The 26,352-nt window shown below is 44.4% G+C and overlaps 1 protein-coding gene and 1 pseudogene across 1 annotated transcript; both read right to left on the reverse strand.

Moving 5' to 3' along the window:
• Positions 1-1,655: 1,655 nt before the first annotated feature.
• On the reverse strand, positions 1,656-2,614 carry LOC100620193 (olfactory receptor 52B4-like; annotated as a pseudogene).
• Positions 2,615-18,208: 15,594 nt separating this feature from the next.
• Positions 18,209-25,564, reverse strand: LOC100521672 (olfactory receptor 52B4-like). The gene has a single exon (XM_084978319.1). The coding sequence runs from the start codon at positions 19,750-19,752 to the stop codon at positions 18,808-18,810; it is 945 nt and encodes a 314-aa protein (XP_084834445.1). The 5' UTR covers positions 19,753-25,564; the 3' UTR covers positions 18,209-18,807.
• Between the last annotated feature and the right edge of the window lie 788 nt (positions 25,565-26,352).

Raw genomic sequence — 26,352 nt, forward strand, 5'->3', positions numbered from 1 at the left:
GTTTTGTTGGATTTCAGGGTGTTTACAGAGAAACAGTTATCTAACCATGTTTTAACCCTGAGAATGTTTTTACATACATGACTTGAATCCATTGACACAAGTATCTCATTCAGTAGCCTGCGGTGGTGGTGGTAGTGGCTTGGCTTGTTTCTAGCAAGGAGCAGAGGCAAGAAGTGGGATGATGTTTGGGTTTTGTGAGAATCATTCAGCCTGAATCCAGACTCAAAGACCCAGGGTTGTTGAAGGGAAAATTCACAGGGGGGACAACTTCTTAAAGCAAGCTCGTCCTCGCTATTGCTCAGGATGGAGACCTCAGCCTGAGCTCATGTCCGTTTCTCTGCTTGTCCTGCATTTCTGTTCCATGCAAGGAGGCTCTCCTGGGGGAGCTTGGACCCCATCTCTATGCAATGTCTTTCCCGGGCACAAGTCTATCAGTCCTTTCAAACGGAATGGTGTTGCTTTGGGTTCATGCAAAGGTTTCTGGTCACATCCCTTATGTCTAGCACAGACTCCATTCTAACACTATAACATGCTGCTGAAAAAGGAACCAGGAAAAAGGCATGTGGTGGTTGTTCCATTCAGGAGATGCTACAATAGGGCAGCTCCCTAGAGCATCATGGACTTCCCCTGCCCGAGAGTCAAGGTCATACCTGGGGATGATGCTTGGCCAAGAAGGAAAACCTCCTCTCCAGTGTCCTCAACCTGTGTTCTACAAGCCATTGCAGGGATTAACACGGACCCACACGGAAGAGCCCTCTCCCAGGCAGCTGATGGAAGCCATGGACAACTTAGTGGATGCCACACACTAAAACACTATGATTTCAATATCACTCCCCTTTTCTAAATACACAGTGTCATATGTGCCCATCTACATTTATCCTTTTTCACAGAAACGAAGAGATACAGACAGAAAAATATGGAATAGCACATACCAAATGATTAACCATTTGAGAGGTTGTATGTGAGGTGAATTCTCCTTGTTCTGCTTCTCTGAGGTCTATTCGACAAGTAGAAATGGAACACTTATAAGGAGTATACCATGATGTTTGGATGCATAGAGTACATACACAGGGAAATGATCAATCCAAATCACGTGAAGTAACAGCTCCATCACCCTTTCATACCTCCAACCTGTGTATCTATGGAGGTGTGTTGCAAAACCTAGGACCAAATCTCCTGACAAAGTTCAAGTGTACAACACAGTATTCTTCACCATACCTACAGTGTTATCCAGGACTCAGTCCTCCTGCATGACTGAAACATTGTACCCTTTTATGTGATTGTCCAAAATATCACAAGACGTCACAAAGGATGAGAAACTCAGGGAGAAGTCACTGAACAAATGCAAAACCAGCACCCTGTACCCGATTCACCTATTACCAAGTCAAGAATGTCACATAAATGATTCATGACTCTGGAAATTCACAGGCTCTGTAGAGAATATAGCTCATGCTCAGGAGAACAAGGCACCTCTCTCTGTTGCCTTGACGGCAGAAGATGGAAATCTTAGAACCTCCCAGTGGGCCCTTCCTCAGGAAACCGAACTCACCGAGCTGTTTCCTAGGACTCAGTTTCCCACTTGTGCCTCCCCCCAACACATCTATCTTCCACAGCACAGACAGCGAGATGCTCAAAGCTCTGTGCCTCCTGAAAAGTTATTTATACTTTGGGAACAATATCAGAGATACCTGCTCTCGAATTGCCTTGATCTTATCCCATAAATGATGGGATTCAGCATCAGGGGAGCCAGCACGCAGACATTGGCCAGCAAGATGTGGATATGAGCTGGGATGTGGCGTCCAAACCTCTGAGTCAGGGTGGTGAAGATGGCAGGCCCATAAAAGAGGATGATGATGCAGACATGGGAGCCACACGTGTTGAGAGCTTTGTGACGAGCATCTTGGGAAGGCATGTGGAAGACAGCACGGAGAATCAGCATGTAGGACACAAAAATTAACAGGATGTCTAAGAGCAGTGTTGCCATCAGGACAAAGAGTCCATACCAGATGTTCACTCGAATGTCATTACAGGCATATTTGGCCAAGCCAATGTGTTCACAACCGGTATGTGGAAGGACATTACTTCGGCAGAATGTCAGCCTTTTCAAAAGAAATATGATGGGGAAAATGGTACAATAACTTCTCAGAATGATGGTAACACCGATCTTCCCAATCAGCGTGTGTGTCAGAATAGTGGTGTATCTCAGAGGGTAGCATATGGCAACGTAGCGGTCAAACGCCATCACCAGCAGGATGCCTGACTCGGAGATGAAGGTGGAATGGATGAAGAAGAGCTGAGTGATGCAGCGATCCAGGGAGATCTCCCCAGCACGGAACCAGAAGATGGCCAGGGCCTGAGGGACTGTGCAGGTGGACAGGACCAGGTCGGCCCCGGCCAGCATGCACAGGAACAGGAACATGGGTTCATGGAGGCTGCGCCTCGTGAGGATGATGAAGATGAGCAGGCTGTTCCCAAGCAGGGCGGTGACGTAGGAAATGAAGAAGGGGATGGAAATCCACAGGTGCTGGTCCTCAAGGCCAGGGATGCCCAGCAAGTAGAAGACGGTGTGGCTGACCCCAGTGTGGTTTAAGGCAGTCATGCCAGGGAGAGGACCAAAGACAGCACTTCTCATTCACTGACAGAGATGAAAACACAGATTGTCCTGTAATATTCTTGGCAAAGGCACCAGGATATGTGGACATGGTCCACCCTTCCGTCTTCTTTGAACATGGACATTTTAAGACATCGCCAAGAGTGAATAGGATATGTTCTCTGCCCTCAAGAGTGATGCTCTAAGTAAAAGGCGGCTGTGGCCCAGGCCACAGCCATAGCAGTACCAAATCTGCACTGTATCTGTGTCCCACACCACAGCTGAGGGCAACGCCGGATCCTCAACCCACTGAGCAAGGCTGGGGATCAAACCAACATCCCACAGAGGCAAACTTAGACCTTAACCTGCTGAGCCACAAGGGGAACTCCAGAGTGAGCATATGACTTTCAGGCAATTATAAGCTTTGCAACCAGATCATGTGACATTAGAGTAGAAAGTAAGTTAGACTTCAGCAGTGGCTGTGGAATCCAAGATAAAACATACGAATTACATCCTGAAGGCTACTGAACAACTTTAAGAATGAAGAAATTAGTATTTTATAAAGGTTATTCAGACAGTGGTTTGAGGACAAATGGGAGCCAAGAGGGTCAGTTAAAAGGCTTACTCTTTATGCAAACTTTTGCATATGTAGAATAGAAAAACAACTAGATCCTACTGCAGAGTATGGGGAATTATATTCAGTAGCCTGTAATAAGTCATAATGGAAACGAATATGAAAAAGAAAATATGTATATCTGAATCCCTGAGCTCTACAGCACCAATCAACACAACAATGTAAATCAACTATACCTACATAACTGCTTTCCTAACAATCACTTACTCTTGCCAAAACCAGGGACTGTATAGTCACAACCAAAACTACCAAGTATTTCTGCCTCAACGTAAAGAACATTAGTTCCATTGTATCTCAAAATAGTTTTCAAGTATTTCCTAAATTTTATTTATTTATTTATTTATCACTTTTTTTTTAGGGCCATACCCATGGCACATGGAAGGTCCCAGGTTAAGTGTCCAATTGGAACTACAGCAGCCAGCCTACACCACAGTCACAGCAAAACAGGATCTGAGCCGCCTCTGCAATCTACACCAACCTCAGGGCAACGCCAGATCCTTAACCCAACGAGCAAGGCCAAGAATTCAACCTGAATCCTCACAGATGCTCGTCGGGTTCATTACCACGGAGCCACGATGGGAACGCCCAAGTTTTTTTTTTATTTAAAATTCTCCTCATAAAATCTCTGATTAAATTATTGAATAGGCAATGTAGGGTGGAAAAAGTCCTCTCTTTTCCTTAAAACAAAACATACATTTTTCCAACTAACCAAATGAAAAGACATCATTGCATGTCCTCTCCTACAAACAGATGGTTATCAATATGCAGGAGCAGCCAGGGGGTGTGTTTGGGAAAGCAGCAGCAAGATGATCCCTGAATGTGAGGTGAGTCGTTTATCACGGTGAGGAAAGAAAGGAGCAGTCGTGCTCCTGCTACCTGTGAGGCCGGGAGGCTGACAGGCAGGGAGGGCTGCAGAGGCACGAGAGGGGAGGCACAGGCAGGTGTTTCCTGACGGTGAAGGACCTTGATCACAGCTTCACACATGAACGCCATAATTTACACGGGGAGCAGCCCTTAGAGATCTTGAAGCGATCAGTTTAGAACCTAGTTTTTAAATTACCTGTAGAGGATTCTTTGGAAAAGTAATGGACTAAATCAATGGGATTCTTCTATTTTTATTATTCTTACAGCCACATTTGCAGCATACGGACGTTCCCAGGCCAGGGGTCAAATCCGAGCTAATGTTGGGGCCTATGGCACAGCCATGGAAACACCAGATCCAAGCTACACCTGCGACCTACACCGCAGATTGGGTCAATACCGGGTCCTTAACCCACTGAGTGAAGCCAGGGATTGAATCCACATCCTTACAGACACTCCCGCTGAGCCACAATGGGAATTCCAAGAGACAGGCATCTAAATGGCCAGTGCTGTTCCTGAAGTAAAAGCCATCTGAACATCATGGTCACAGAGGAATCAAACGAACATCTGTGACGCATCTGCTTTACGCCAGAGACGGCAGCCGTCACCTCGTGGGTCAAACCTTAAATACTTTTGCATTGATATGTTGACTATCCCTTCCAGGATTTGGATGTCATCACCACATTCAGTAAATGTGACTCGTTTGCCAAATATCAATACTTGAGAGAAATGAGAGTTGAGACCTCTGAAGGTATCACATACAGGTGGCTCACCTGTGAAGACAATCAAGAGAAGCTAACAGGGAGCACAGCCTGTGTGCCTGGGCTGAGGCCCCCTCCTGCTCACAACTTGGGCTCTGAGTCCAGAAAGGACGGAAGTGGAAAAAAGAAGAGATTCACCTCTGTGGGGAATGCCGGGGAGGGGTGGCATGATATTCAAAATGGTTTTGCAGGTAGAAACTGAACACTTTTTTCTCAGTATCCCTTGACTCATGCATTAACTCGGGCATTCAGCCAGCATCTATTGGGCACTAACCATTTTTAGGCACCTTATCACAAACCAGGGAGAGAGAAAAAAATGGAAATCTTTAGGATCCTACATACGTGTGGTTTAAAGGGAGGGAAATCTGTAAGTGGATAAGTCTTAAGAATTAGAGATGAGTATGAGGTTTAGCTCATGCTCATTTACCTCATATTGTCCACTCCCGTTACCCTCTTCATGCCCCTAATTTTCCTTTCTGCTGAGGAATATCCACTCCAATTATCAGGGCCAAGAGCTGGGAGGAAACAGCCTTAGACTCAAAATGGAAAAGGTCCTGTCAGTTGGCCTTGGGTCTGGAACGGCCTCCTTCTGCACACATGCTGCTCCCAGAGAAAGTTATCTTCAGTGACGGAGCCCCCCTCTTGCAGGAGTTGGAAAAGCAGAAGGCAAGACAGCACCAGATGGAAATGACTCCTATGCACCAAATTCAATCCAAAAAGGAAAGAAAGAAGAGGCTGGGGGAGGTCCCCTTGTGGCACACTGGAAACAAATCCGACTCATATCCATGAGGATGCGGGTTCCATCCCTGGTATCCCTCAGTGGGTTAAGGATCCATCCGGCCTTGCCATGAGCTGCAGAATGGGATGCAGACATGGCTGGTTGCATGGCTGAGGTGTAGGCCGGCACCTGTAGCTCAGATTTGACCCCTCGCCTGGGAACTTCCAGAAGCCACAGGTGCGGCCCTGAAAAGAAAGAAAGAAGAAAAGAAAAGAAAGAAAAGGCTGAGGAAGGCACAAATCCACAGAGGCAGAGCTTGAGAGGAGGGCACTGCAGAATTTGGTCATAACAGTGAATTGGAGACAGGAACCAGCAGGGAGACTTAAAATCAGAGCCATAGACAGAGGGCAGGAAGCCAGGGCTAGGGCATTTCACTGCGGGATTGGCATCCCGATGGAGAAACGTCCGCCTGAACCAAACTCATCTCGATTCTCCCATGCACTGCCTCCTGCTACTTCTCCTCTCACACCTGCCCAAGTCGTCCTGGTAACTCCCCAAACCCTCTCCCACACCCTGCCTGGGGAAATCCACCACAGATCCCTCTCAGTTTCAGGGTCTTTCTCACATTGTCCCAAAAGCCATCTACAGGAAGTCCACTGGTTTTCTGTTTCTCATCTCAAGTCTCATTCGACAGCACCAGTTATTTAATAGATGGTATTGCCTCATTGCCTCACTTCCAGTAACTCCAGCAAGACCACATATTCTCAACCTTCCCTCCCACACCTCCTCCTCCACCTCTGCTATAAGCAACCAGGTCTCTGCCTCTGGCCACTCTCTTTCCACCCATATAAACACCCTCCAAGGGTCCTGTCCCCCCTCACCTGTCCGTGACGTAACACCTGCCCAGCCCTTACCTGCAGCCTTGAAACAGCTCCACCTGCAGAGGTCTAATTCACTCACTGGCCTTAGACGGTGTCTTCAGGAATTAGACACCAGTGTGGAGAGCTGAGCCAGCCTGTTGCACGGCAGGATGGGGGCTGTTTATGCTCTCTCAGGAGAGCTCGGGAGGGAAGCACTGACACCAGGGCCCCAGGGACAGTCCTCTCTCTACCAGGCCTGCCTTCTTCCCAATGGGCTTGGTCTCTAAGACCACGTCTCATCTCTCTCACTCCCTCTTGCTCTTTTTCTCTCTCCTGCTTCTCTCCAGGGGCTCTCATGCAAAATCCAACTGCCACCTAAGCTAGACTTTTTTAAAAATTCAAATGGACATGGATTGCAGGTGATAAATGCTGTTATGCTCATCCAAATTGGGGCTCTCAGTGTGAACCCAGTGCTAAACCCCACAGTTCAGATTCAGTTGACTTTGGCAAGCTTTATCAGCTGTGTCCCATGTGGTACCTCCACTAGATCCCCACTTTCCCCTATTCTAATTACTCTAAAATTATTTCAGCCTTTACCTCGGACAAGACACCATTTACATGCCAGTTTGCCTCTGTGCTTTTCTGCTCTACCAATTCCAAGGGAAATAACTAATACCACTTGGCCCCACTGTGTTCAGAAAATCAAAGGCAAATGAAAGCACGGAATTTCTCTAGTCACGAACATTACCCTGAGGCTCGTCTTTATAAATGTCTTTTAATGGATGCTCAGTCTACTCTCAACAGATTAATATGAACCAACGTTTACTGACATTTTTTCTTCACGAAGAAGCTTACATTGACGTTACACCCACTTGCGGCTTCTCCAGGAGTGTCAAATGGCAGAGTGGTGAAGAACAATGTTTCTTGCCCAAGGGCATATGATCCCATGGGCTGCCTGGTTCCTAGAGCACGGGAGGGTCATAATAATTTTGACACATTCATATTTCCTTCAGCTGCCTCCTTTGGCTACATGCACAGTTCTCACTCAATCCTAAGTTTGAAGTTGATTTGCATGGGCCTAGGCATAGCTTTCCCGTTTTTATTCTCCTTGAGGTTGGCTACGTTTTTGAATCTGTAAGTATTTTTTAAACTACTTTGGAAATTTTTCACAATTATTTCTTCAACAGACAGTGTTCTTTCTGTCCCTTTCTTTCGGATTTCGTGCTAAACCCCACCTCCCCATGTTAGACATTGTGATGTTTCTCCATCGCGTACTGAGAGACTCTTCTTCTTTTTGATTCTCTCCACACTCTTCTTCACTTGGGTAATTATACTGATAGATCTGTAGTTGACTTCTAGAATTACTACAGCCTGGGTCACAGGCGCTTATAGCTTTTTTAGATACTCAAAGATTTCACCACACAGGTGGTAACATTCTTTGTGACCACCAGCAATGTATGAGACTGCCTGTACAGGTTCAACAACTAGCTTTAAACCAATATGCACATACAAAAATGATTACAAATTGTATAAAGCATGACAAGCACACATTCACAAATAAAGATAAACACACTTTATGTGTCATTCCATCTAGCCAGTCATTCTCGCAGAATGCTGAGTCCTCATACGTGCAGCCAAACTATGGTTGAAATTTACTCCTGCGTTGACAGTCTTCTCGTGCTCCTCACAACGTAATGAAAACAGAACAGAAGCATTTTCATCGGAAAGATATTATATTAGAGGAGACACCAGGCAAAAGTGAAAAGGAATGTGCATGCACCAAGCAGTGGACTTTCAAGTACCCAAGGAGAAAACTGATAGGAATATAAGGAAAAAATAGACAGGTCTACATTTATACTTAGGAATTTAATAACCCACTCTCAGTAACTGCTACAACTGCTAGACAGTAAACCTGTTAATAGAGAGAAGGCTTGGATCATACCACCAACAAATTCTCATGGACATTTACAGCTCACTTCACCCATCAGCAGCAAAATACATTCTTTCCAAGTTTCTGGACATCATGAAACCAAAATAAAAAACCATATCCTGGTTCATAACACAAACATCAAAAACACTAAACACGCACACCAAAGGCAACCACAAACAAAACGAAAAGACAACCTACTGAAGAGGAGAAAGCATCTGCAAACGGTGCAACCAACACAGGCATCATTTCCAAAATATACACACAGCCCACACAACTCAATACACAGAACAGAACAAAACAATCCAATCCAAACATGGCCAGGAGATCTAAACAGACATTTCTCCAAAGAAGGCAGACAGATGGCTAAAAGGGCACATGAAGATACGCTCATCTTCACCAATTACTAGAGAAAAGCAAATCAAAACCACAGGGAGGTACCACTTCATACCACTCAGAATGGCCACAATTATCATTATCACCATCAAAAAGTCTACAAATAATACATGCTGGAGCGCGTATGGGGAAAACGGAACCCTCCTACCCTGTTGGTGGGAATGAAAATTGGTGCAGCCACCACGGAAACCAGTGTGCAGCTTCCTTGAATAACTAAAAAAGGAGTTACTACATGATCTAGCAATCTCACGCTGGGATATAGATCCAGAGAAAAACACCCATTTAAAAAGACACGTGCAGGGTAGCACGTTGGTGCTGTAGTGGTGTGCATGGCTGCTTCCAAAAAGACACATGCAGGGAGTTCTCCTGTGGCACGGCAGGTTAAGGATCCAGTGTTGTTACTGCAGCAGCTGGGGTCACTGCTGTAGCACAGGTTCAATCCCTGGCCCAGGACTTCCCCGTGTCTCAGGTGCAGCCCAAAGAAAGAAAGAAATATGTAAAATTAAAATAAGTAAATAAATAAACACATGCACCCCAATGTTCAGAGCAACACGATTTACAATAGCCAAGAATGGCAGCAACTTGAATGGCCATTGACAGACAAATGGATAAAATATATATATACACCTACACACACAAACACAATGGAATAATCCACAAACTCAAAAAAGAAGGAAATAATGCCATTTGCAGCAATGTGGAAGAACCTAGAGAATATATACGAAGTCAACAGAGAAAGACAAAGGCCATATGATATAACTTCTATGTTATAGCACATAATCTAAAACAATGATACAGGAGTTCCCGTTGTGGTGCAGCGGTTAACGAATCCGACTAGGAACCATGAGGTTGTGGCTTTGATCCCTGGCCTTGCTCAGTGGGTTAAGGATCTGGTGGTGCTGTGTGCTATGGTGTAGGCCACACATGTGGCTCGGATCCTGAGTTGCTGTGGCTCTGGACTAGGCCAGCAGCTGTAGCTCCGATTAGACCCCTAGACTGGGAACCTCCATATGCTGTGGGAAGTGGCCCTAGAAAAGGCAAAAAGACAAAAAAATAAAATTAAAAAATAAAACAATGATACAGATGAACTCACGTACAAAACAGATAAACAACAAGGTCTTACTCTGTATAGCAAAGGGACCTATATTCAGTATCTTACCATAAACTAAAATGCAAGATAATATCAAAGAGAATGTAAATGTAATTGAATCACTGTGCCGCACAACAGAAACCAACCCAACACTGTAAATCAAATGTACTTTGATTTAAAACATCCAAACTGGAATTCCCATTGTGGCTTAGCAGTAATGAAACCAACGAGTATCCATGAGGATGCGGGTTCCATCTCTGGCCCCACTCAGTGGGTTAAGGATTCAGCATTGCCATAAGCTCTGGTGTACATTACAGACACGGCTTGGATCCCGTGTTGCTCTGGCTGTGGCAGAGGCAGCAGATGCAGCTCTGATTCCAACTCTAGCCTGGGAACTTCCATATGCCATGGGTGTGCCCCTAAAAAGCAAATAAATAAATTGAATTAAATTTAAAATATACACATATATAGGTATGTATGTATACACATATATGTGTGTGTGTCTGTACATGTGCGTGTGTGTACATGTTTATTACATATATAAACAAAGTGTCATCACATGAGGTGTGTTCTCTCTCCAAACACAATGGATCAAATAAATACAAAGAGCAGAAATATACCAGCAAATCTATTCCACATGGAAACTTAAAAACACACGTCTAAATAATCCAAAGATCAGGGAGCAAGTCTCAAAGGAAATTTTTAGATGCATTAGGAAAAAAAGCTCACATGAAAATACAACATATCAAAACATGGGACATACTGCTAAAGCGGAGCTGAGAGGTAAATTTATGGCACAAAACACATTCATTACAAAAAAAGAATAAAGCTCATATCAGTTATCAAAGTTCAAATCTCAACACATTAGTGTAGGGGAGCAATTCAAATTGTGGCTCAGGAGTAACAAACCCAACCAGTATCCATGATGACACGAGACTGAGCCCTGGACCCACTCAGTGGGTTAAGGATCTGTCATTGCCGAGAGCTGTGGTGTAGATCACAGAGGTGGCTTGGAATTGCTGCTGCTGTTGCAGGGCCACAGGCCATCAGCTACAGCTCCAATATGACTCCTGGCCTGGGAATGTCCATTTACTACAGGTGTGGCTGTACAAAAGAAGGACGAGGAGAAGGAGAAGAACAAGCAGATAATCTGAACAGAAGCATCACTAGAAATGAAACCGAGTATATAATAAAAACACTCCCTACAAACAAAAGGCAGAACCAGATGGCTTCACAGGAAAATTCTACCAAACATACAAAAACCTACACCCATCCTTAAATGTTTCCAAAATACTGTCAAAGGAACATCCCAAAGGCATTCTATGAAGCCACCATCACCCTAATACCAAAACCAAAGATATGTCCAAAAAAGAATATTACAGGCCAATATCGTTGACGAATATAGATGCAAAAAGACTCAACAAAATGTTAGCCAACTGAATCCAACAACACATAAAAACGATCATACACCATGACCAAATGCAATTCAACCCAACATCACAAGGACGGTTTCAACATATGCAAAGCAATCAATGTCACATAGACCATTACCAAAACAAAAGCCAAAAACCACATGATCATCTCAAAAGATGCAGAAAAAATCAATGTCCATTCATGATCAAAATTCTTACCAAAATGGGTACAGAGGGAACATACCTTACCATAATACATGTCATTTATGACAAACCCACAGCCAATATAATACTCAACAAAGAAAAGCTGAAAGCCATCCTGCTACAATCTGAAACAAGACAGGGATGCCCACTCTCACCACTTTTATTCAACACAGTACTGGAAGACCTAGCCACAGCAATCAGACAAACAAAAGAAATAAAAGCTATCCAAATTGGAAGAGAAGAGGTAAAACTGTCCCTCTATGCAGATGACACGATACTATATAGAGAAAACCCTAAAGACTTCACCCAAAGACTACTCAAACTGATGAACGAATTCAACAATGTAGCAGGATACAAGATTGACATTCCAAAATTGGTTGCATTTCGGTATACTACCAGTGACGAATTAGAAAAGGAATACTTTAAAAACAATTCCTTTTAAAATCATACCCACAAAAATTGGGTATGATTAAACCTGCCTAAGGAGATGAAGGACTTATATGCCGACAACTATAAAACCTGCATCAAGGAAATTCAAGAGGAGCCAAAGCAATGGAAAGACATCCCATGCTCCTGGATTGGGAGAAATAACATTGTTACAATAGCCACACCACACAAAACAATCTAAAGATTTCATGCCATCCCTATCTCAACACCCATGACACTTTACACAGAACTAGAACAAGTAATCCAACAAGTGGATGGAACAATCAAGACCCAGATTGGCCAAACCAATCCTGAGCGAAAAAACAAAGCAGAAGGTATAACTCTCCCAGACTTCAGACAACATTACAAAGCTACAGGAAGCAAGAGAGTGTGTACCAACACAAAAACAGACATACGGATCAATGGAACAGAATAGAGAGCCCAGCAAGAAACCCAGACACCTATGGTCAATTAATCTTCAACAAAGCAGGCGAGAACATAAACTGATCAAAACGCTTACCAAAATGAGTATCGAGGGAACATACCGTAACATAATAAAAGCCATTTACGACAAATCCACAGCCAACAGACAAAAGCTGAAAGCCTTCCCCCGAAAATCTCCAGCAAGTGCTGCTGGGAAACCTGGACAGCTCCAGGTAAATCCATGAACCTGGAACACACCCTCACGCCATGCACAAACATTAACTCAAAATGCCCTAAAGACTTAAACATGACACGTCACATCATAAAACTCCTAGAACACAACACAGGCAAAACATGCCCTGACACCAACCACATAAAAGGGTTCCTTAGGTCAGTCTCACAACACAAGAGAAATTAAACAAAAATCTACAAATGGAACCTACTCAAATGTACAAGCTAGTGTACAGCAAAGGAAACCGTTTTTGAAAAACCTAAAAGACAACCTCCAGAATGGGAGGAAATAGTTGCTACTGATGCAACTGGCAAAGGCTTATCCTCCAAAATACACAAACACATACAACTCAACAACAACAACAACAACCACAAAACAGCCTAACTGAAAAACGGGCAAAAGACCTAAGTAGATATTTCTCCACAGAAGACAAACTGGTGGCCAGCAGGCACATGAAAAGATGCAAATATCACTAATTACACAGAAATGCAAATCAAAACTACTATGGGGGACCACCTCACACCACTCAGAATGGCCAACGTTAACAAGTCTACAAATAACAAACCATGGGGAGCGTGGGGGGGAAAGGGAACCTGCCTGCACTGTTGGTGGGACTAGAAACTGGTACAACCACTAGGGAAAACAATATGGAGGTACCTCAGAAAACTAAATAGAGCAATCCCACTCATGGGCATATATCCAAACAAAATTATACTTCAAAAAGATACATGCATCACTGTATTCACTGCAGCACTCTCCCCAATAACCAAGACCTGGAAACAACCTCTATGTCCATCAACGGATGAATGGATTAAGATGTGCTATATATACACAATGCAATACTAGTCAGCCATAAAAAAGAACACGGTAATGCCATCTGAAGCCACATGGATGGAACTAGAGACCCTCATACTGAGTCAAGTAAGTCAGAGAGAGAAAGACAAAGACCATGTGATAACACATATGTGGAATTGAAAATGTGGCACAGATGAACCTATCTACAAAATAGATATGCACTCACAGACATGGAGAACACACATGTCCTTGCCAAGGGGGAGGGAGTGGGATGGAATGGGAGTTTGGGTTACTAGATGCAAACTATTACATCGAGGATGCATAAGCAGTGAGGTCTTACTGAATAGCAAGAACCTATAGCCAATCTCTTGTGATAGACCATGATGGCGGGTAACATGAGAAAAAGAAAATCCTACTATGACTGGGCCATTTGGATGTACACCAGAAATGGACACAACATTGTACGGCAAATATGTCTAATGTGAAAAAGTGTTTTAAAAGAATGAAATTAGAACACTCTCTAACACCATACACAAAAATCAGCTCAAAGGAGATCAAAGACCTAAACATACGGCCAGACATTATAAAATTCGTAGAACAAAACATGGGCAGAACAAACTTTGACATAAATCACAACAATATCTTCATGGACCCACCCACCCCCCACAGCCATGGCAATAAAAACAAAAATACACAAATGGGACCTAATTCATCTCAAAAGCATCTGCACAGCAAAGGAAAACCAAGAAAGAAAAGAAAAGCCACAGAATGGCAGGAAATCTTTGCCAATGAAGGACTGACAAGGGATTAACCTCCAAAATGAACAAACATCTCAGGGAGCTTTACAGCAAGGAGAAACCCAAACATTCCCATTTTAAAATGCCCAGAAGATCTGCATAGACATTTCTCCAACAAAGACTGACAGAGGGCCAAAAAGCACTGAACAAAATGTTCAACATCACGAATTATTAGAGAAATGCATATCAAAATGACACTTGAAGAGAGAGATGCACCTCACTGTACACTACAGTACGATAACCAAAAGCCAAGGCGGGGAAGCAAGCTCAATGTCCCAGGGGAAACAGTGTAAAAGCAGATGTGAGATATGTAGCTATTCGAATGTTATTCAGGCATAAAAGAGAACAAAGCAATGCCCTTGGCAGCAGCATGGGCGGACTTGGAAATCAGCATTCTAAGTGAACTAAGTAAGACAGAGAAAGACAAATATCATATGAGACCACTGACATGTGCAATCCAATTTTAAAATGATGCAAAAGAACTTATTCACAAAACAGAAAGAGAGCCAAAAATTTCAAAGCCAAACTTGAGGCTACCAAAGGGGAAATGTGGTGGGGAGGGATAAGTTAGGATGCTGGGATAAACACACACACACTACTCTACCTGAAACACATCAGGGAAGGTCCCTGCTCACTCAATGGGTTAAGGACCTGGCTTGGTCACTGCTGTGGCTCAGCTTCCATCGCTCAACTTAGAACTCCCCCATGCCACAGGCACAGCAAAAATGAAGACATAAAGAGCTAGGTCAAAGGACCTGCTGGGTAGCTCAGAGAAATCTACTCAAAACTAATGTAACACCCACATTGGGAACAGACGCTGACGATGAATGGATAGATGGAAATGTAGAACTCATTTGCTTTGCTGTACACCTGACACTAACACAGCATTGTCAGTCAACTGACACTCCAATAATGGGGGTTTTTTATATTTTATTTTATTTTCCCACTCTACAGCAAGGGGAACGAGTTATCCTTACATGTATACATTTTTTCCCCACCCTTTGTTCTGTTGCAACATGAGGATCTAGACATAGTTCTCAAGGCTACTCCGCAGGATCTCCTTTTCAATCTATTCGAAATTGTGCCTGATAACCCCAAGCTCCTGATCCCTCCCACTCCCTCCCTCTCCCATCTGGCAGCCGCAAGTCTATTTCCCAAGTCCATGATTTTCTTTTCTGTGGAGATGTTCATTTGTGCTGGATTTTAATTCCAGTGATTGTACCATGGAAAAGGGTCTGAACTCAGTAAATACACTCTGTCTTCTCAAAGTGTGAATTCCAGACCCACAACAGCAACTGCAGCCAAGGAGGTGTTCAAAACGCACATCCAGACCCAAAACACACCACCAAATCAGAACCTCAGGGAGTGGAGCCCCCAGGACGTGTTATACCAAGGCCTCCACGTGACAGCCATGGGCACCAAGGCTGGAGAGCACCTGGCTCAAAGCAGAGGTCTCGCAAACAGGAGTGCATCTTGGAGGTGCCTGGGGAGTCATGCAAAAGCACTGCTTCAACAATAGAAAGGACAAAACAAAGAATCAAGGACAGGGAGTGCCCACTGTGGTGCAGCAGAAAAGAATCCGACTAGGATCCATGAGGATGCAGGTTTGATCCCTGGCCTTGCTCAGTGGGTTGGGGATCCGGCATTGCTGTGAGCTGTGGTGTAGGTCACAGATGCAGCTCAGATCCTGTGTTGCTGTGGCTGTGGTGTAGGGCAGAGGCTGTGGCTCTGATTCGACCCCTAGCCTGGGAACCTCCATTTTCCAGGGATGCAGCCTTAAAAGGGTGGGGGGTAGAAAGAAAAGAAGGGAAGCAGGGTGTTTGTAGAAGAAACATCAATTAGAGAAAATACCCAGGGTAAATGAAATGGTAGTCAGACCTTAAAAATGGTGTGAAAAAAAATGTTCTTAGAGTCTGACCCAGAAGTAAAGTGTTCTTTTAAAAGGAAAGAATTAGGTTCTGGGCGTCCACACTGCATTCAAGACCAGCAAGGAGGATGGCATTTCAAAAGCACTGAGACCCTCAAGCTCCCATCATGGCTCAGCAGAAACGAATCCAACTAGTACCCATCAGGATGAAGGCTCAATCCATGGCCTCGCTCAGTGGGTCAGCAATCCAGCGTTGCCGTGAGCTGTGGTGTGGTGTAGGCCGGTAGCTGTAGCTCCAATTAGACCCCTGCTAAGTGTATTGCCTTAAAAAGAAAAAAAAAAGAAAAAAAAGTACGGAGAAATTATGCTCTATGCTGAGCCAATTGTTTTTTGTTTTTGTTTTTATTTTTTGTCTCTCTAGGGCCACACACACGGCATATGGAGGTTCTGAGGCTAAGGGTCAAATCGAAGCTGTAGCCACCACCTATGCCACAGCCACATCAATGCAGGATCCCAGCCAAGTCTGAGACCAACACCACTGCCAGGAGCAGCTTAGCCAGGCAGTCTTCCATGTCGTCCACCTGCTGGAGGTGTTGGCAACAGCTCACAGATGACCAACGATCCCAGCGTGGCATCCTCCAGGTCATCCTGCATGTCCACATTGATCACCTGCATGGGATGCCACCTCTCCTGTTCTTGGGCACACAGGTGGCCCACCACCCTGTCATAGACGCTCTCCTCACACCTGAAGATGACATCAAAGGCATCTCTTCTTCTCCATGCCCTCTCCTTCATACGTAAGGAGCCTGGACGGAGCCAGTAAGTCCTGCCTCTTGCCGTGTCTACAAGGCCAGCTCTGTCTCAGCCTCCACACCAAGACTATCATATCCTTCATTACTTTCTATTAGGCATTTGCACAGTTGACTCAGGCTTAAAAAGTATGGACTCACACCTGGCACTTCAAACTGGTTCGGGGAAGTATTACCACAGTGTAAATCAACTCTACCTCTATAAAACTTTGAGAATGAGAAAAAAAAGGGTACATGGGAAATATCAAGTTCTGTATTGATCCAATCTAATCAGAGAACATAATACAATCATGAGAACATTGAAAGTGATTAGATCCACTACACCTCTACATCTGATACACATTCAGATATTCTACAAATGAACCTGTGCACGTTTTACGCCAGAACTCCTAAACCTGTTCACCACTGCAGACATCACATGCTGAGTACGTCCCTGCTGAGCGGAGGGTAGACTTCCAACACCACAGCAGCTTAGGCAGTTCATATGTGGAAGTGAACCCGAATCATCTCACTATTGCTAAGAGAATATTCCAAAATGGAACCAGGATGCCACTGGGGCAGTGTGACTTAAACTTGTCTCAGGCTGGATGGAACCGGACCTTTGGACCTGATGGAGTCATCCACAATATCTGCCAAATACTCAGAAGGTATTTTGAACCCTTACTCTAGAAATAACTCCTATCAGCCCATCTACTGGGAAGAACTTCCTTCACATATCTACTGAGGACTTAAATATTTGCTGACCCCCATTAGGGACCATCACCATTCTACCAAGGCCACTTCTGTCTTCTTCTTCCATTTTCATTTTTTTAATTTTTTGGTCTTCTTAGGGCCGCACACCAAGGCATATGGAGGTTCCCAGCTGAGGGGTCAAATCAGAGCTGTAGCTGCCAGCCTATGCCAGGGCCACAGCAATGTGGGATCCAAGCCACATCTGCAACCTATACCACAGCTCAACGCAACACTGGATCCTTAACCCACTGAGCCAGGCCAGAGATTGAACCCAAGTCCTCATGGACTGCAAGGTGGGTTCTTTACCTGCTGAGCCACAACAGAACTCCTACCCAGGCAACTTTTAACCTCATGGCTGCTTGTCTTTATAAGCTCCAGACTTTTTCATTTCCCTGGAACAATTGTTTAAGGCTTTAGGAAACCGTGTCTCCAGAACTGCAGTTAGGACAGCAAAGACATTCCTTTCCTATTTGTAGCCTCCGACATAGCTTTTCCTTGACAAATACTCTTAAAATCATGACTCTCAGGAACATTGAGGAGGTGATGCAAACCTCTACCTACTTTTTATCACTTCAGATAGAGCTATGTCTGAGCATTTGCACATGGAAATGTAACATATTAAAATTATTTTAATAATTTTACATTTATTTTAATAATTCAACATTTGTTGAAGGATTAATTAAAAGCGAGATTTTGGAAGCCTAACGAGTTGAAATAGCACATGTGCTCTTTTTAGCATCTAGTTGGAATAAACGCTGTAATAAAACTCACTCTTCGAAAGTCCCTGCACTGAGAAGTGCGGCAGAGGGAACTCATCAACTATCAACTAGTCTTTAATGTTGGACACACTAGTGACACTGCCACTATCCAGTTCATTGCAGTCTGAGTCCATGTACCAAAACCCTAACAGTCAACATCAGGATCATTCACTTTCTAAATCCAAAAATCACATCATGACTTTCTAGTTCTAAACACTCTCAAACAACACCTGACAACATCAGCTTAACTTCCTCGTCACTAAAGTGGAATCCAGAGGACAGGAAAAATCCTCCTCCATACTCTTAAGGGCTCTGGCTGAGCTTCCGAGTTAAAACACCATGAGCCAGGGAAAGAAGACAGACAGAAAATAAGACTTATTACCCTGGACCCTCGTCCGGAAACCAAACTCCCTGGGCTATTTCTAGTAGTCAGTTTTCAACGTGTGTGGGAACGCAACATCTATCATCCATGTCACAGAGGGCTGGATGCTCAGAAACCTGTGCCTCCTGCAAAGTCATTTCTGCTTCGGGAAAAATAGGTGAGACACCTGCTCTCGAATTGCCTTGGTCTTGATCCCATAAATGATGGGATTCAGCATTGGGGGAGCCAGCACGCAGACATTGGCCAACAAGATGTGGATATGAGCTGGGATGTGGCGTCCAAACCTCTGAGTCAGGGTGGTGAAGATGGCAGGCCCATAAAAGAGGATGATGATGCAGACATGGGAGCCACACGTGTTGAGAGCTTTGTGACGAGCATCTTGGGAAGGCATGTGGAAGACAGCACGGAGAATCATCATGTAGGACACAAATATTAACAGGACGTCTAAGACAAGTGTTGACACTATGACAAAGAGTCCATACCAGATGTTCACTCGAATGTCATTACAAGCATATTTGGCCAAGCCGATGTGTTCACAACAGGTATGTGGAATGATATTATTTCGGCAGAATGTCAGCCTTTTCAAAAGAAATATGATGGGGAAAACGGTACAATAACTTCTCAGAAAGATGGTAACACCAATCTTCCCAATCAGCGGGTGTGTCAGAATAGTGGTATATCTCAGAGGGTCGCATATGGCAACGTAGCGGTCAAATGCCATCACCAGCAAGATGCCTGACTCAAAGATGAAAGTGCAGTTGATCATAAAGAACTGAGTGATGCAGCGATCCAGGGAGATCTCCCCAGCACGGAACCAGAAGATGGCCAGGGCCTGAGGGACTGTGCAGGTGGACAGGACCAGGTCGGCCCCGGCCAGCATGCACAGGAACAGGAACATGGGTTCATGCAGGCTGCGCCTCATGAGGATGAGGAAGATGAGCAGGCTGTTCCCAAGCAGGGCGATGACGTAGGAAAGGAAGAAGGGGATGGAAATCCACAGGTGCTGGTCCTCAAGGCCGGGGATGCCCAGCAAGTAGAAGACGGTGTGGCTGACCCCAGTGCGGTTAAAGGAAAGCATACCTGCAGGCACCACCAGAGACGTCACCTCATGGTCGCCAGCTGAAATGAAAACACAGATTTTCTGGGGATGCTCTTTGTGAAGTCACCAGCAGCCTTTAGCCCATCTCACACTCTCCACCTTCCTTGACCATGCAAAGAAGAAGACACCTACAGTGGTGAATAAGATATGTTCTCTGCCCTCAAGGAGGGACACTCTAATTACAAGGTACGTGGTTTCAACTAACCAAACTAAAAGACACTGGTATACGTTTTCTCCGACAAATCGATGGTTATCAATGTACAGAGGAGAAAAGGAGGAGAAGGGAGTGATGTCTGTTTCTCTTTTTGGCCAAAGACCAAGCCACTGACCTCAGGGGTGTTTGCCCCTTTGGTCTCCTGATAGAGCGACTTTGGGCCAATACCTGTTCATCCCAGAAATCTCCTTCCAAAGGCCTCCATTCCTATACCATCTTCATACATCTGCCCAAGAAGGCCTGGAGGGTTCCTCTTTCCCTCTCTGCTTTGGGAGCCCCATCAAGATCTCAAGGCTGCTCTCCTATCTCCCAAGGCACACCTGCAATTTCTAGGTGAATGTCTCTCCTTTCTCATGTCCAAGTGAATTACTAAGGCACCTGTAATTGTAAGGATGGTGTCCCTTTATTTACTAACCTGCAGTAACATCAGACAGACCAAGTATGCACCTGCCTTCCCAGACCTCACCCACCACATCTGCTCAAACCAGAGATCTGTGCCTCTGGTCATGACCATTCTTCATGTACTTACATCAAGAGCTTCCATGAGTCTGTTTCTTCTGGCCTGTCTGGGAAACAGCACCTGCCCAGTCATGCCCCTAGTCTTGGAACCACCCCCATCGGCAGGTGTTTAATGCCCTCACCAGCCTTAGACTGAGCCTCCAGGGACAGACACTACACTGGAGATGAAGTCAGCCTGTTGTGTGGCAGGATGGGGGCATTTTATCCTCTGTCATTACAGTCCCTGAGGGAAGCACTTACACCAGGGCTCCAGGGACAGACGTTGGTTGCAGAAAATCCTTGCCCGGTGGATTTCAAGTGAAATGAAAACAGAAGCAACAGGAAGAAGGTGAATATATAACCAAGAATCAACCTCAGGGTACATTGGACTTGGGAAAGAAGAGAAAAGAAATAAAGTAATTGCAAATGAAACTACTGACATATACTTAGACTGTTACCTCTTGGACTGGAAAGAAATTATCTCTTCTTTCTTGGATTTTTTTTAAACTTGTTATCATCAGCACATACAGACACACACACACAAAAACAAAACAAATGGATTAATGAATTATAAGGCCAACATCACCCAGGTCAAGAATTGTGTCAGTCACACGCAATGTGTTGTGCGGGTGCCCAGTCCCAAATTCACAGTGGCCAAACCTAAGCTTTGGGGTTACATTTTATTTATTTATTTATTTATTTATTTTTCTTATTAGGTCTGCAACTGCCGCATATGGAGGTTCCCAGGCTAGGGATCGAATCGGAGCCACAGCCACAGCAACACCAGATCCAAGCTATGTCTGCAACCCACAACACAGCTCACAACAATGCCAGACCCTTAACCCACCAAGCAAGGCCAGGAATCAAATCTGCAACCACATGGTTCCTAGTCAGATTCATTTCCACTACCCCAAAATGGGAACTTCTTGGGTTACATTTATTTATTTACTTATTATTACTCAACGAATTTATTACATTTATAGCTGTACAATGAGCATCACAATCCAATTTTATAGGATTTCCATCCACAACACCAGCACATCTCCCCACCCCCCAAACTGTCTCCTTTGGAAACCATAAGTTTTTCAAAGTCTGTGAGTCAGTATCTGTTCTGCAAAGAAGTCCATTGTGTGCTTTTTTCAGACTCTACATGCCAGTGAAAGCATTGGATGTTGGTGTCTCATTGTATGGCTGACTTCACTTAGCATGACAATTTCTAGGTCCATCCATGTTGCTAAAAATAAAGTCCTAGCCAGAGCAATCAGAGAAGAAATAAAAGGAATCCAAATTGGAAAGGAAGAAGTACAACCATCACTGTCTGCAAATGACATGATACTACACCTAGAGAATCTTTCTAAAGACTCTACCAGAAAACTGTTAGAGATCATCCATGAATTTGGCAAGGTCACAGCATACAAAATTAATACACAAATAGGAGAGGACAAGATGGTGGAGGAGTAGGGGAACACGCTCCCCCTCTCCCACAAACACAACAAAAAAAGCACATCTACAGAATAAATGACTCGCACAGAACAGCAACCAATCGCTGGCAGAGGAACCTAAACTCCAATAACGGCAAGAAGTTCGTGACATTATTGGGCAGAACGGGAGAAAAAGGAGAATGAGAGAAGGTGAATCCAAGTGGGACGGGTGCTGCCGAAAAGGAACTGCGGATGAGAAAGGGGTCCCGCACCCAGGAAAGTCACCTACCGGGGGAAAGATCAAAGGAACCAAAGGAATCTCCAGCTGCAGAGAAGAGTGTAGCAGTAAGTTGGAGTACGGAAAAGCCGATCAAGAACCCAACGGACCATCTGAACTACGGGCACAGTCACCAAAAATTGAGACGCCTGGGTGGGGGCTGGGCACCGAGACCTCGGCTCCAGAGGTTAGTCCCTGGGCTGGGGGTGCGGGGCAGAGCGGAAACCGCTTGGGAGGTCTAGAAACCATTTGACAGGGCAGAGACTGCCTGGGAGACTAGAAAACAAAGCTGTTGCAGAGGAAGGGAACAATACTCTAGGAGCGGGGAAGTGGAAAGCCACATCAGAGGGAACCTGGGAGAAGAGCCTGGTCTGCGCTCGTGCTGGGGAGGGGAGAGAAGAAGGGGTGGGTCCCCATAGAATACCCCCCACGCCACAGCAAGCTTACAGGCCCGCTAGCTAGCAGAAAGCTGTGCTTCCCAGTGCATCCCCTCCCCCCACCCCAACCACCCCCTACGCTCTCACCGGACCTGGGGCTGCCTGCCATCCAGGAGGGTTGGCCTCAACAATTGCCTGAAGCCTACCACCGCAGCGGCTGTCCCTGCACAGGCCTGCTTGCCCTTTGGAGGGGCTACACTTCCGCAGAGCAGCACCAAACACCACCAGCCCCCGAGAAAAGGCCTGCAGCCCAGAAAAGCTAGAACAAGCTTAGCCAGGCTGTAAATAGATTGGCATAATTCTCCGACGGTTTTTCTGAGTCGGGTTGCCCCGGGGAGGAGCCTCTTGGGTCTCCAATGGCCCTGCTACCCGCCAAAGCTCCCAGGGGGTGCCCTAGTGGACCAGCTGCATAGGACTGCCAGTTCCAGGCAGGACCCCCTGCAGCCCAGAAAAGCTGCAACAAGCCTGGCCGAGTTGGGAAAAGATCTCAGACGGTCTTTCTGAGTCGGGCTTCCCTGGGGAGGAGCCTCGTGGGTCTCCAATGGCCGTGCTATCCGCCCAAGCGCCCAGGGGGTTCCCCACTCCCACAGAATAGCTGCTCAGCACCACCAGCCCCCTGGAAGAGCCCCTGCAGCCCAGAAAAGCTGCACCAAGCTCGGCCAGACTGTGAAAAGATCCGCCTACATTCTCAGGCTGTCCTTCGAGTTGGGCTGCCCTAGGGAAGAGCCTCTTAGGTTCTCAGAGACCCAGATAGCTGCTCCAGCCCCCAGGGGGTGCTACACTCCTGAGGAACAGCTCCCCAACACCGCCAACCCCCTGCAGGAACCCCACAGCCTAAAAACACCAGAGCAAGCTCTGCATGACCAGGTGAAATCTGCTACCATCGTGGTGTGGACCTCCCAGTCCTATATGCCCTCAGGAAGTCCTCCTTTGCTTCAAAGATACCCTGTTAGCCCCATCAACACTCCAGAAAAGCCACACTGCCTCAAAAAATATTGACCAACAACGCCAGCCCTCAGGAAACATTCCACGGCAGTGACAAGGCAAACACTGCCTGATCACAGAGAGTACAACTCCCTCAGGAGAAAGAAAACAACAAGCAAGATGAAGAAGCTGAGAAACCACCCCCAGTCAAACCAACAGGAGAACTCACCTAAAACAGTCAACAATGAAACAGATCTCTGCAGTCAGACAGACCTGGAATTCAAAAGAGAAATACTGAAAATACTGAAGGAATTCAGAGAAGATATGAACAGTAATGCAGATACCCTCAGAAAGGAACTAGAAAATATAAGGAGGAGCCAAGAAAAACTAGAACATTCATTTGCAGAGATGCAAACTGAAGTAGGGGCAGTAAAAACCAGAATGAATCATGCAGAAGAACGAATCCGTGATATGGAAGATAGAATCATGGAAATCACTCAATCCGGTCAACAGACAGAAAACCAAATCAAAAAACTGGAAAGCCATATAAGAGATCTATGGGATAATATAAAGCGGGCCAAACTACACGTAATAGGAATTCCATGAGGAGTAGAAAAAGATAAGGGAATGGAAAATATATTTGAAGAAATTATTGCTGGAAACTTCCCAAATCTAAAAGATACTGGGTTCAAGATACAAGAAGCACAGAGGGCCCCAAACAAACTGAACCCAAACAGACCCACACCAAGACACATCATAATAAAAATGGCAAATGTTAGTGATAAAGAGAGGATCCTAAAGGCAGCAAGAGAAAAACAGAATGTTACCTACAAGGGAACCCCCATAAGAATATCAGCTGATTTCTCTACAGAAACACTACAGGCCAGGAGGGAATGGCAAGAGATATTTAAAGTGCTCAAAGGAAAAAATACGCAACCTACAATACTCTATCCAGCAAGAATATCATTTAAAATAGAAGGGGAAATAAAAATTTTCCGAACAAACAAAAACTTAAAGAATATAGCAACACAACACCCAGGCTAAAGGAAATATTGAAAGGGCCTCTCTAAACCAAAAAGAAAGGAAGGAAAGGGAAGAAAAAAGAAAAGAAAAAAAAAAGAAGAAGAAGAGGAAGAACTAGGACTGAGGAAACCACAATCAGAGAGCAGTCACTCAAATAAGCCAGCATACAGATTTAATCATGAACATGCTTCAAACAAAATAAAATTAAAAAGAAAAAAATAAAAAAGAGTCATCAAAACCATAAAATGTGGGCAAGGGATGTTAGGAAGTAAATAACCCTTTTTGTTTGTTTGTATGTCTCTCTTCTTAATTTCAATATAGTAATGAAGTGATTGAACTTACAGGACCATCAGGCTAAAACACACAATTATGGGAAGGGGTTAGCATACTTAAAAAACAGGACAACCACAAGCCAAAACCAAATATTGCATTTGCAAAAAATGAAAAAAAAATACACTCAAACAGATAAGAACAGGAGATCATACAACCAAAAAAAAAAAAAAAAAAGAAAGGAAGAATGGAGAACCATAGAATCAACTGGAACACGAGGTTCAAATGGCAATAAATAATCATCTATCAATTATCACCTTAAATGTCAATGGACTGAATGCCCCAATCAAAAGACATAGAGTGGCTGAGTGGATAAAAAGGCGAAAACCTTCAATATGCTGCCTACAAGAAACTCACCTTAGGACAAAAGATACATATAGATTGAAAGTGAAAGGGTGGGGAAAAATATTTCACGCCAATAGACATGACAGAAAAGCAGGAGTCGCAACGCTCATATCAGACAAAATAGACTTTAAAACAAAAGACATAAAGAAAGACCAAGAAGGACACTACTTAATGATTAAGGGATCTATCCAAGGAGAGGATGTTACTATTGTCAACATATATGCCCCAAATATAGGAGCACCCAGATACATACAACAAATATTAACAGCCATAAAGGGAGATATTGATGAGAATACAATCATAGTAGGAGACCTTAATACCCCCCTCACATCAGTGGACAGATCCTCTAGACAGAAAACCAATAGAGCAACAGAGATCCTAAAGGAAACAATAGAAAAGTTAGACTTAATTGATCTCTTCAGGACACTACATCCAAAAAAATCAGAATACACATTCTTCTCAAATGCTCATGGAACATTCTCAAGAATCGACCACATATTGGGACACAAAGCGAATCTCAATAAATTTAGGAGCATAGAAATTATCTCAAGTATCTTCTCTGACCACAATGCCATGAAATTAGAAATCAACCCTGGGAAAAGGAAAGAGAAAAAACCTACTCCATGGAGACTCAACAACATGCTACGAAAAAACCAATGGGTCAATGAGGAAATCAAGAAGGAGATTAAAAACTACCTTGAAACAAATGATAATGAAGACACAACCTCTCAAAATCTATGGGATGCTGCGAAAGCAGTGCTCACAGGGACATTTATAGCAAACCAGGCCTTTCTCAAAAAAGAAGAAAGATCCCAAATTGACAACTTAACCCTCCACGTAAACGAATTAGAAAAAGAAGAACAAAAAAGTCCTAAAGTCAGCAGAAGGAAGGAAATTATAAAGATCAAAGAAGAAATCAATAAAATAGAGACTCAAAAAACAATAGAGAAAATTAATAAAACCAAGAGCTGGTTCTTTGAAAAGGTGAACAAAATTGACAAACCCCTGGCCAGGCTCACTAAAAAGAGGAGAGAAAGAACCCAAATCACCAAAATTATAAATGAAAAAGGAGAAATCACAACGGATACAGCAGAAATACAAAAAACCATA

Source organism: Sus scrofa, chromosome 9 (genome assembly GCF_054392235.1).
Source record: "Sus scrofa isolate SSC_HxYL_T2T_F1_AM1 chromosome 9, Sscrofa_HxYL_maternal_Yorkshire_Landrace_v2.0, whole genome shotgun sequence".
Classification (NCBI taxonomy): domain Eukaryota; kingdom Metazoa; phylum Chordata; class Mammalia; order Artiodactyla; family Suidae; genus Sus; species Sus scrofa.

Bases quoted from the DNA above. Each gene is read 5' to 3' on its own strand.
- LOC100521672 (XM_084978319.1), bottom strand. From the start codon at position 19,752: ATGCTTTCCTTTAACCGCACTGGGGTCAGCCACACCGTCTTCTACTTG.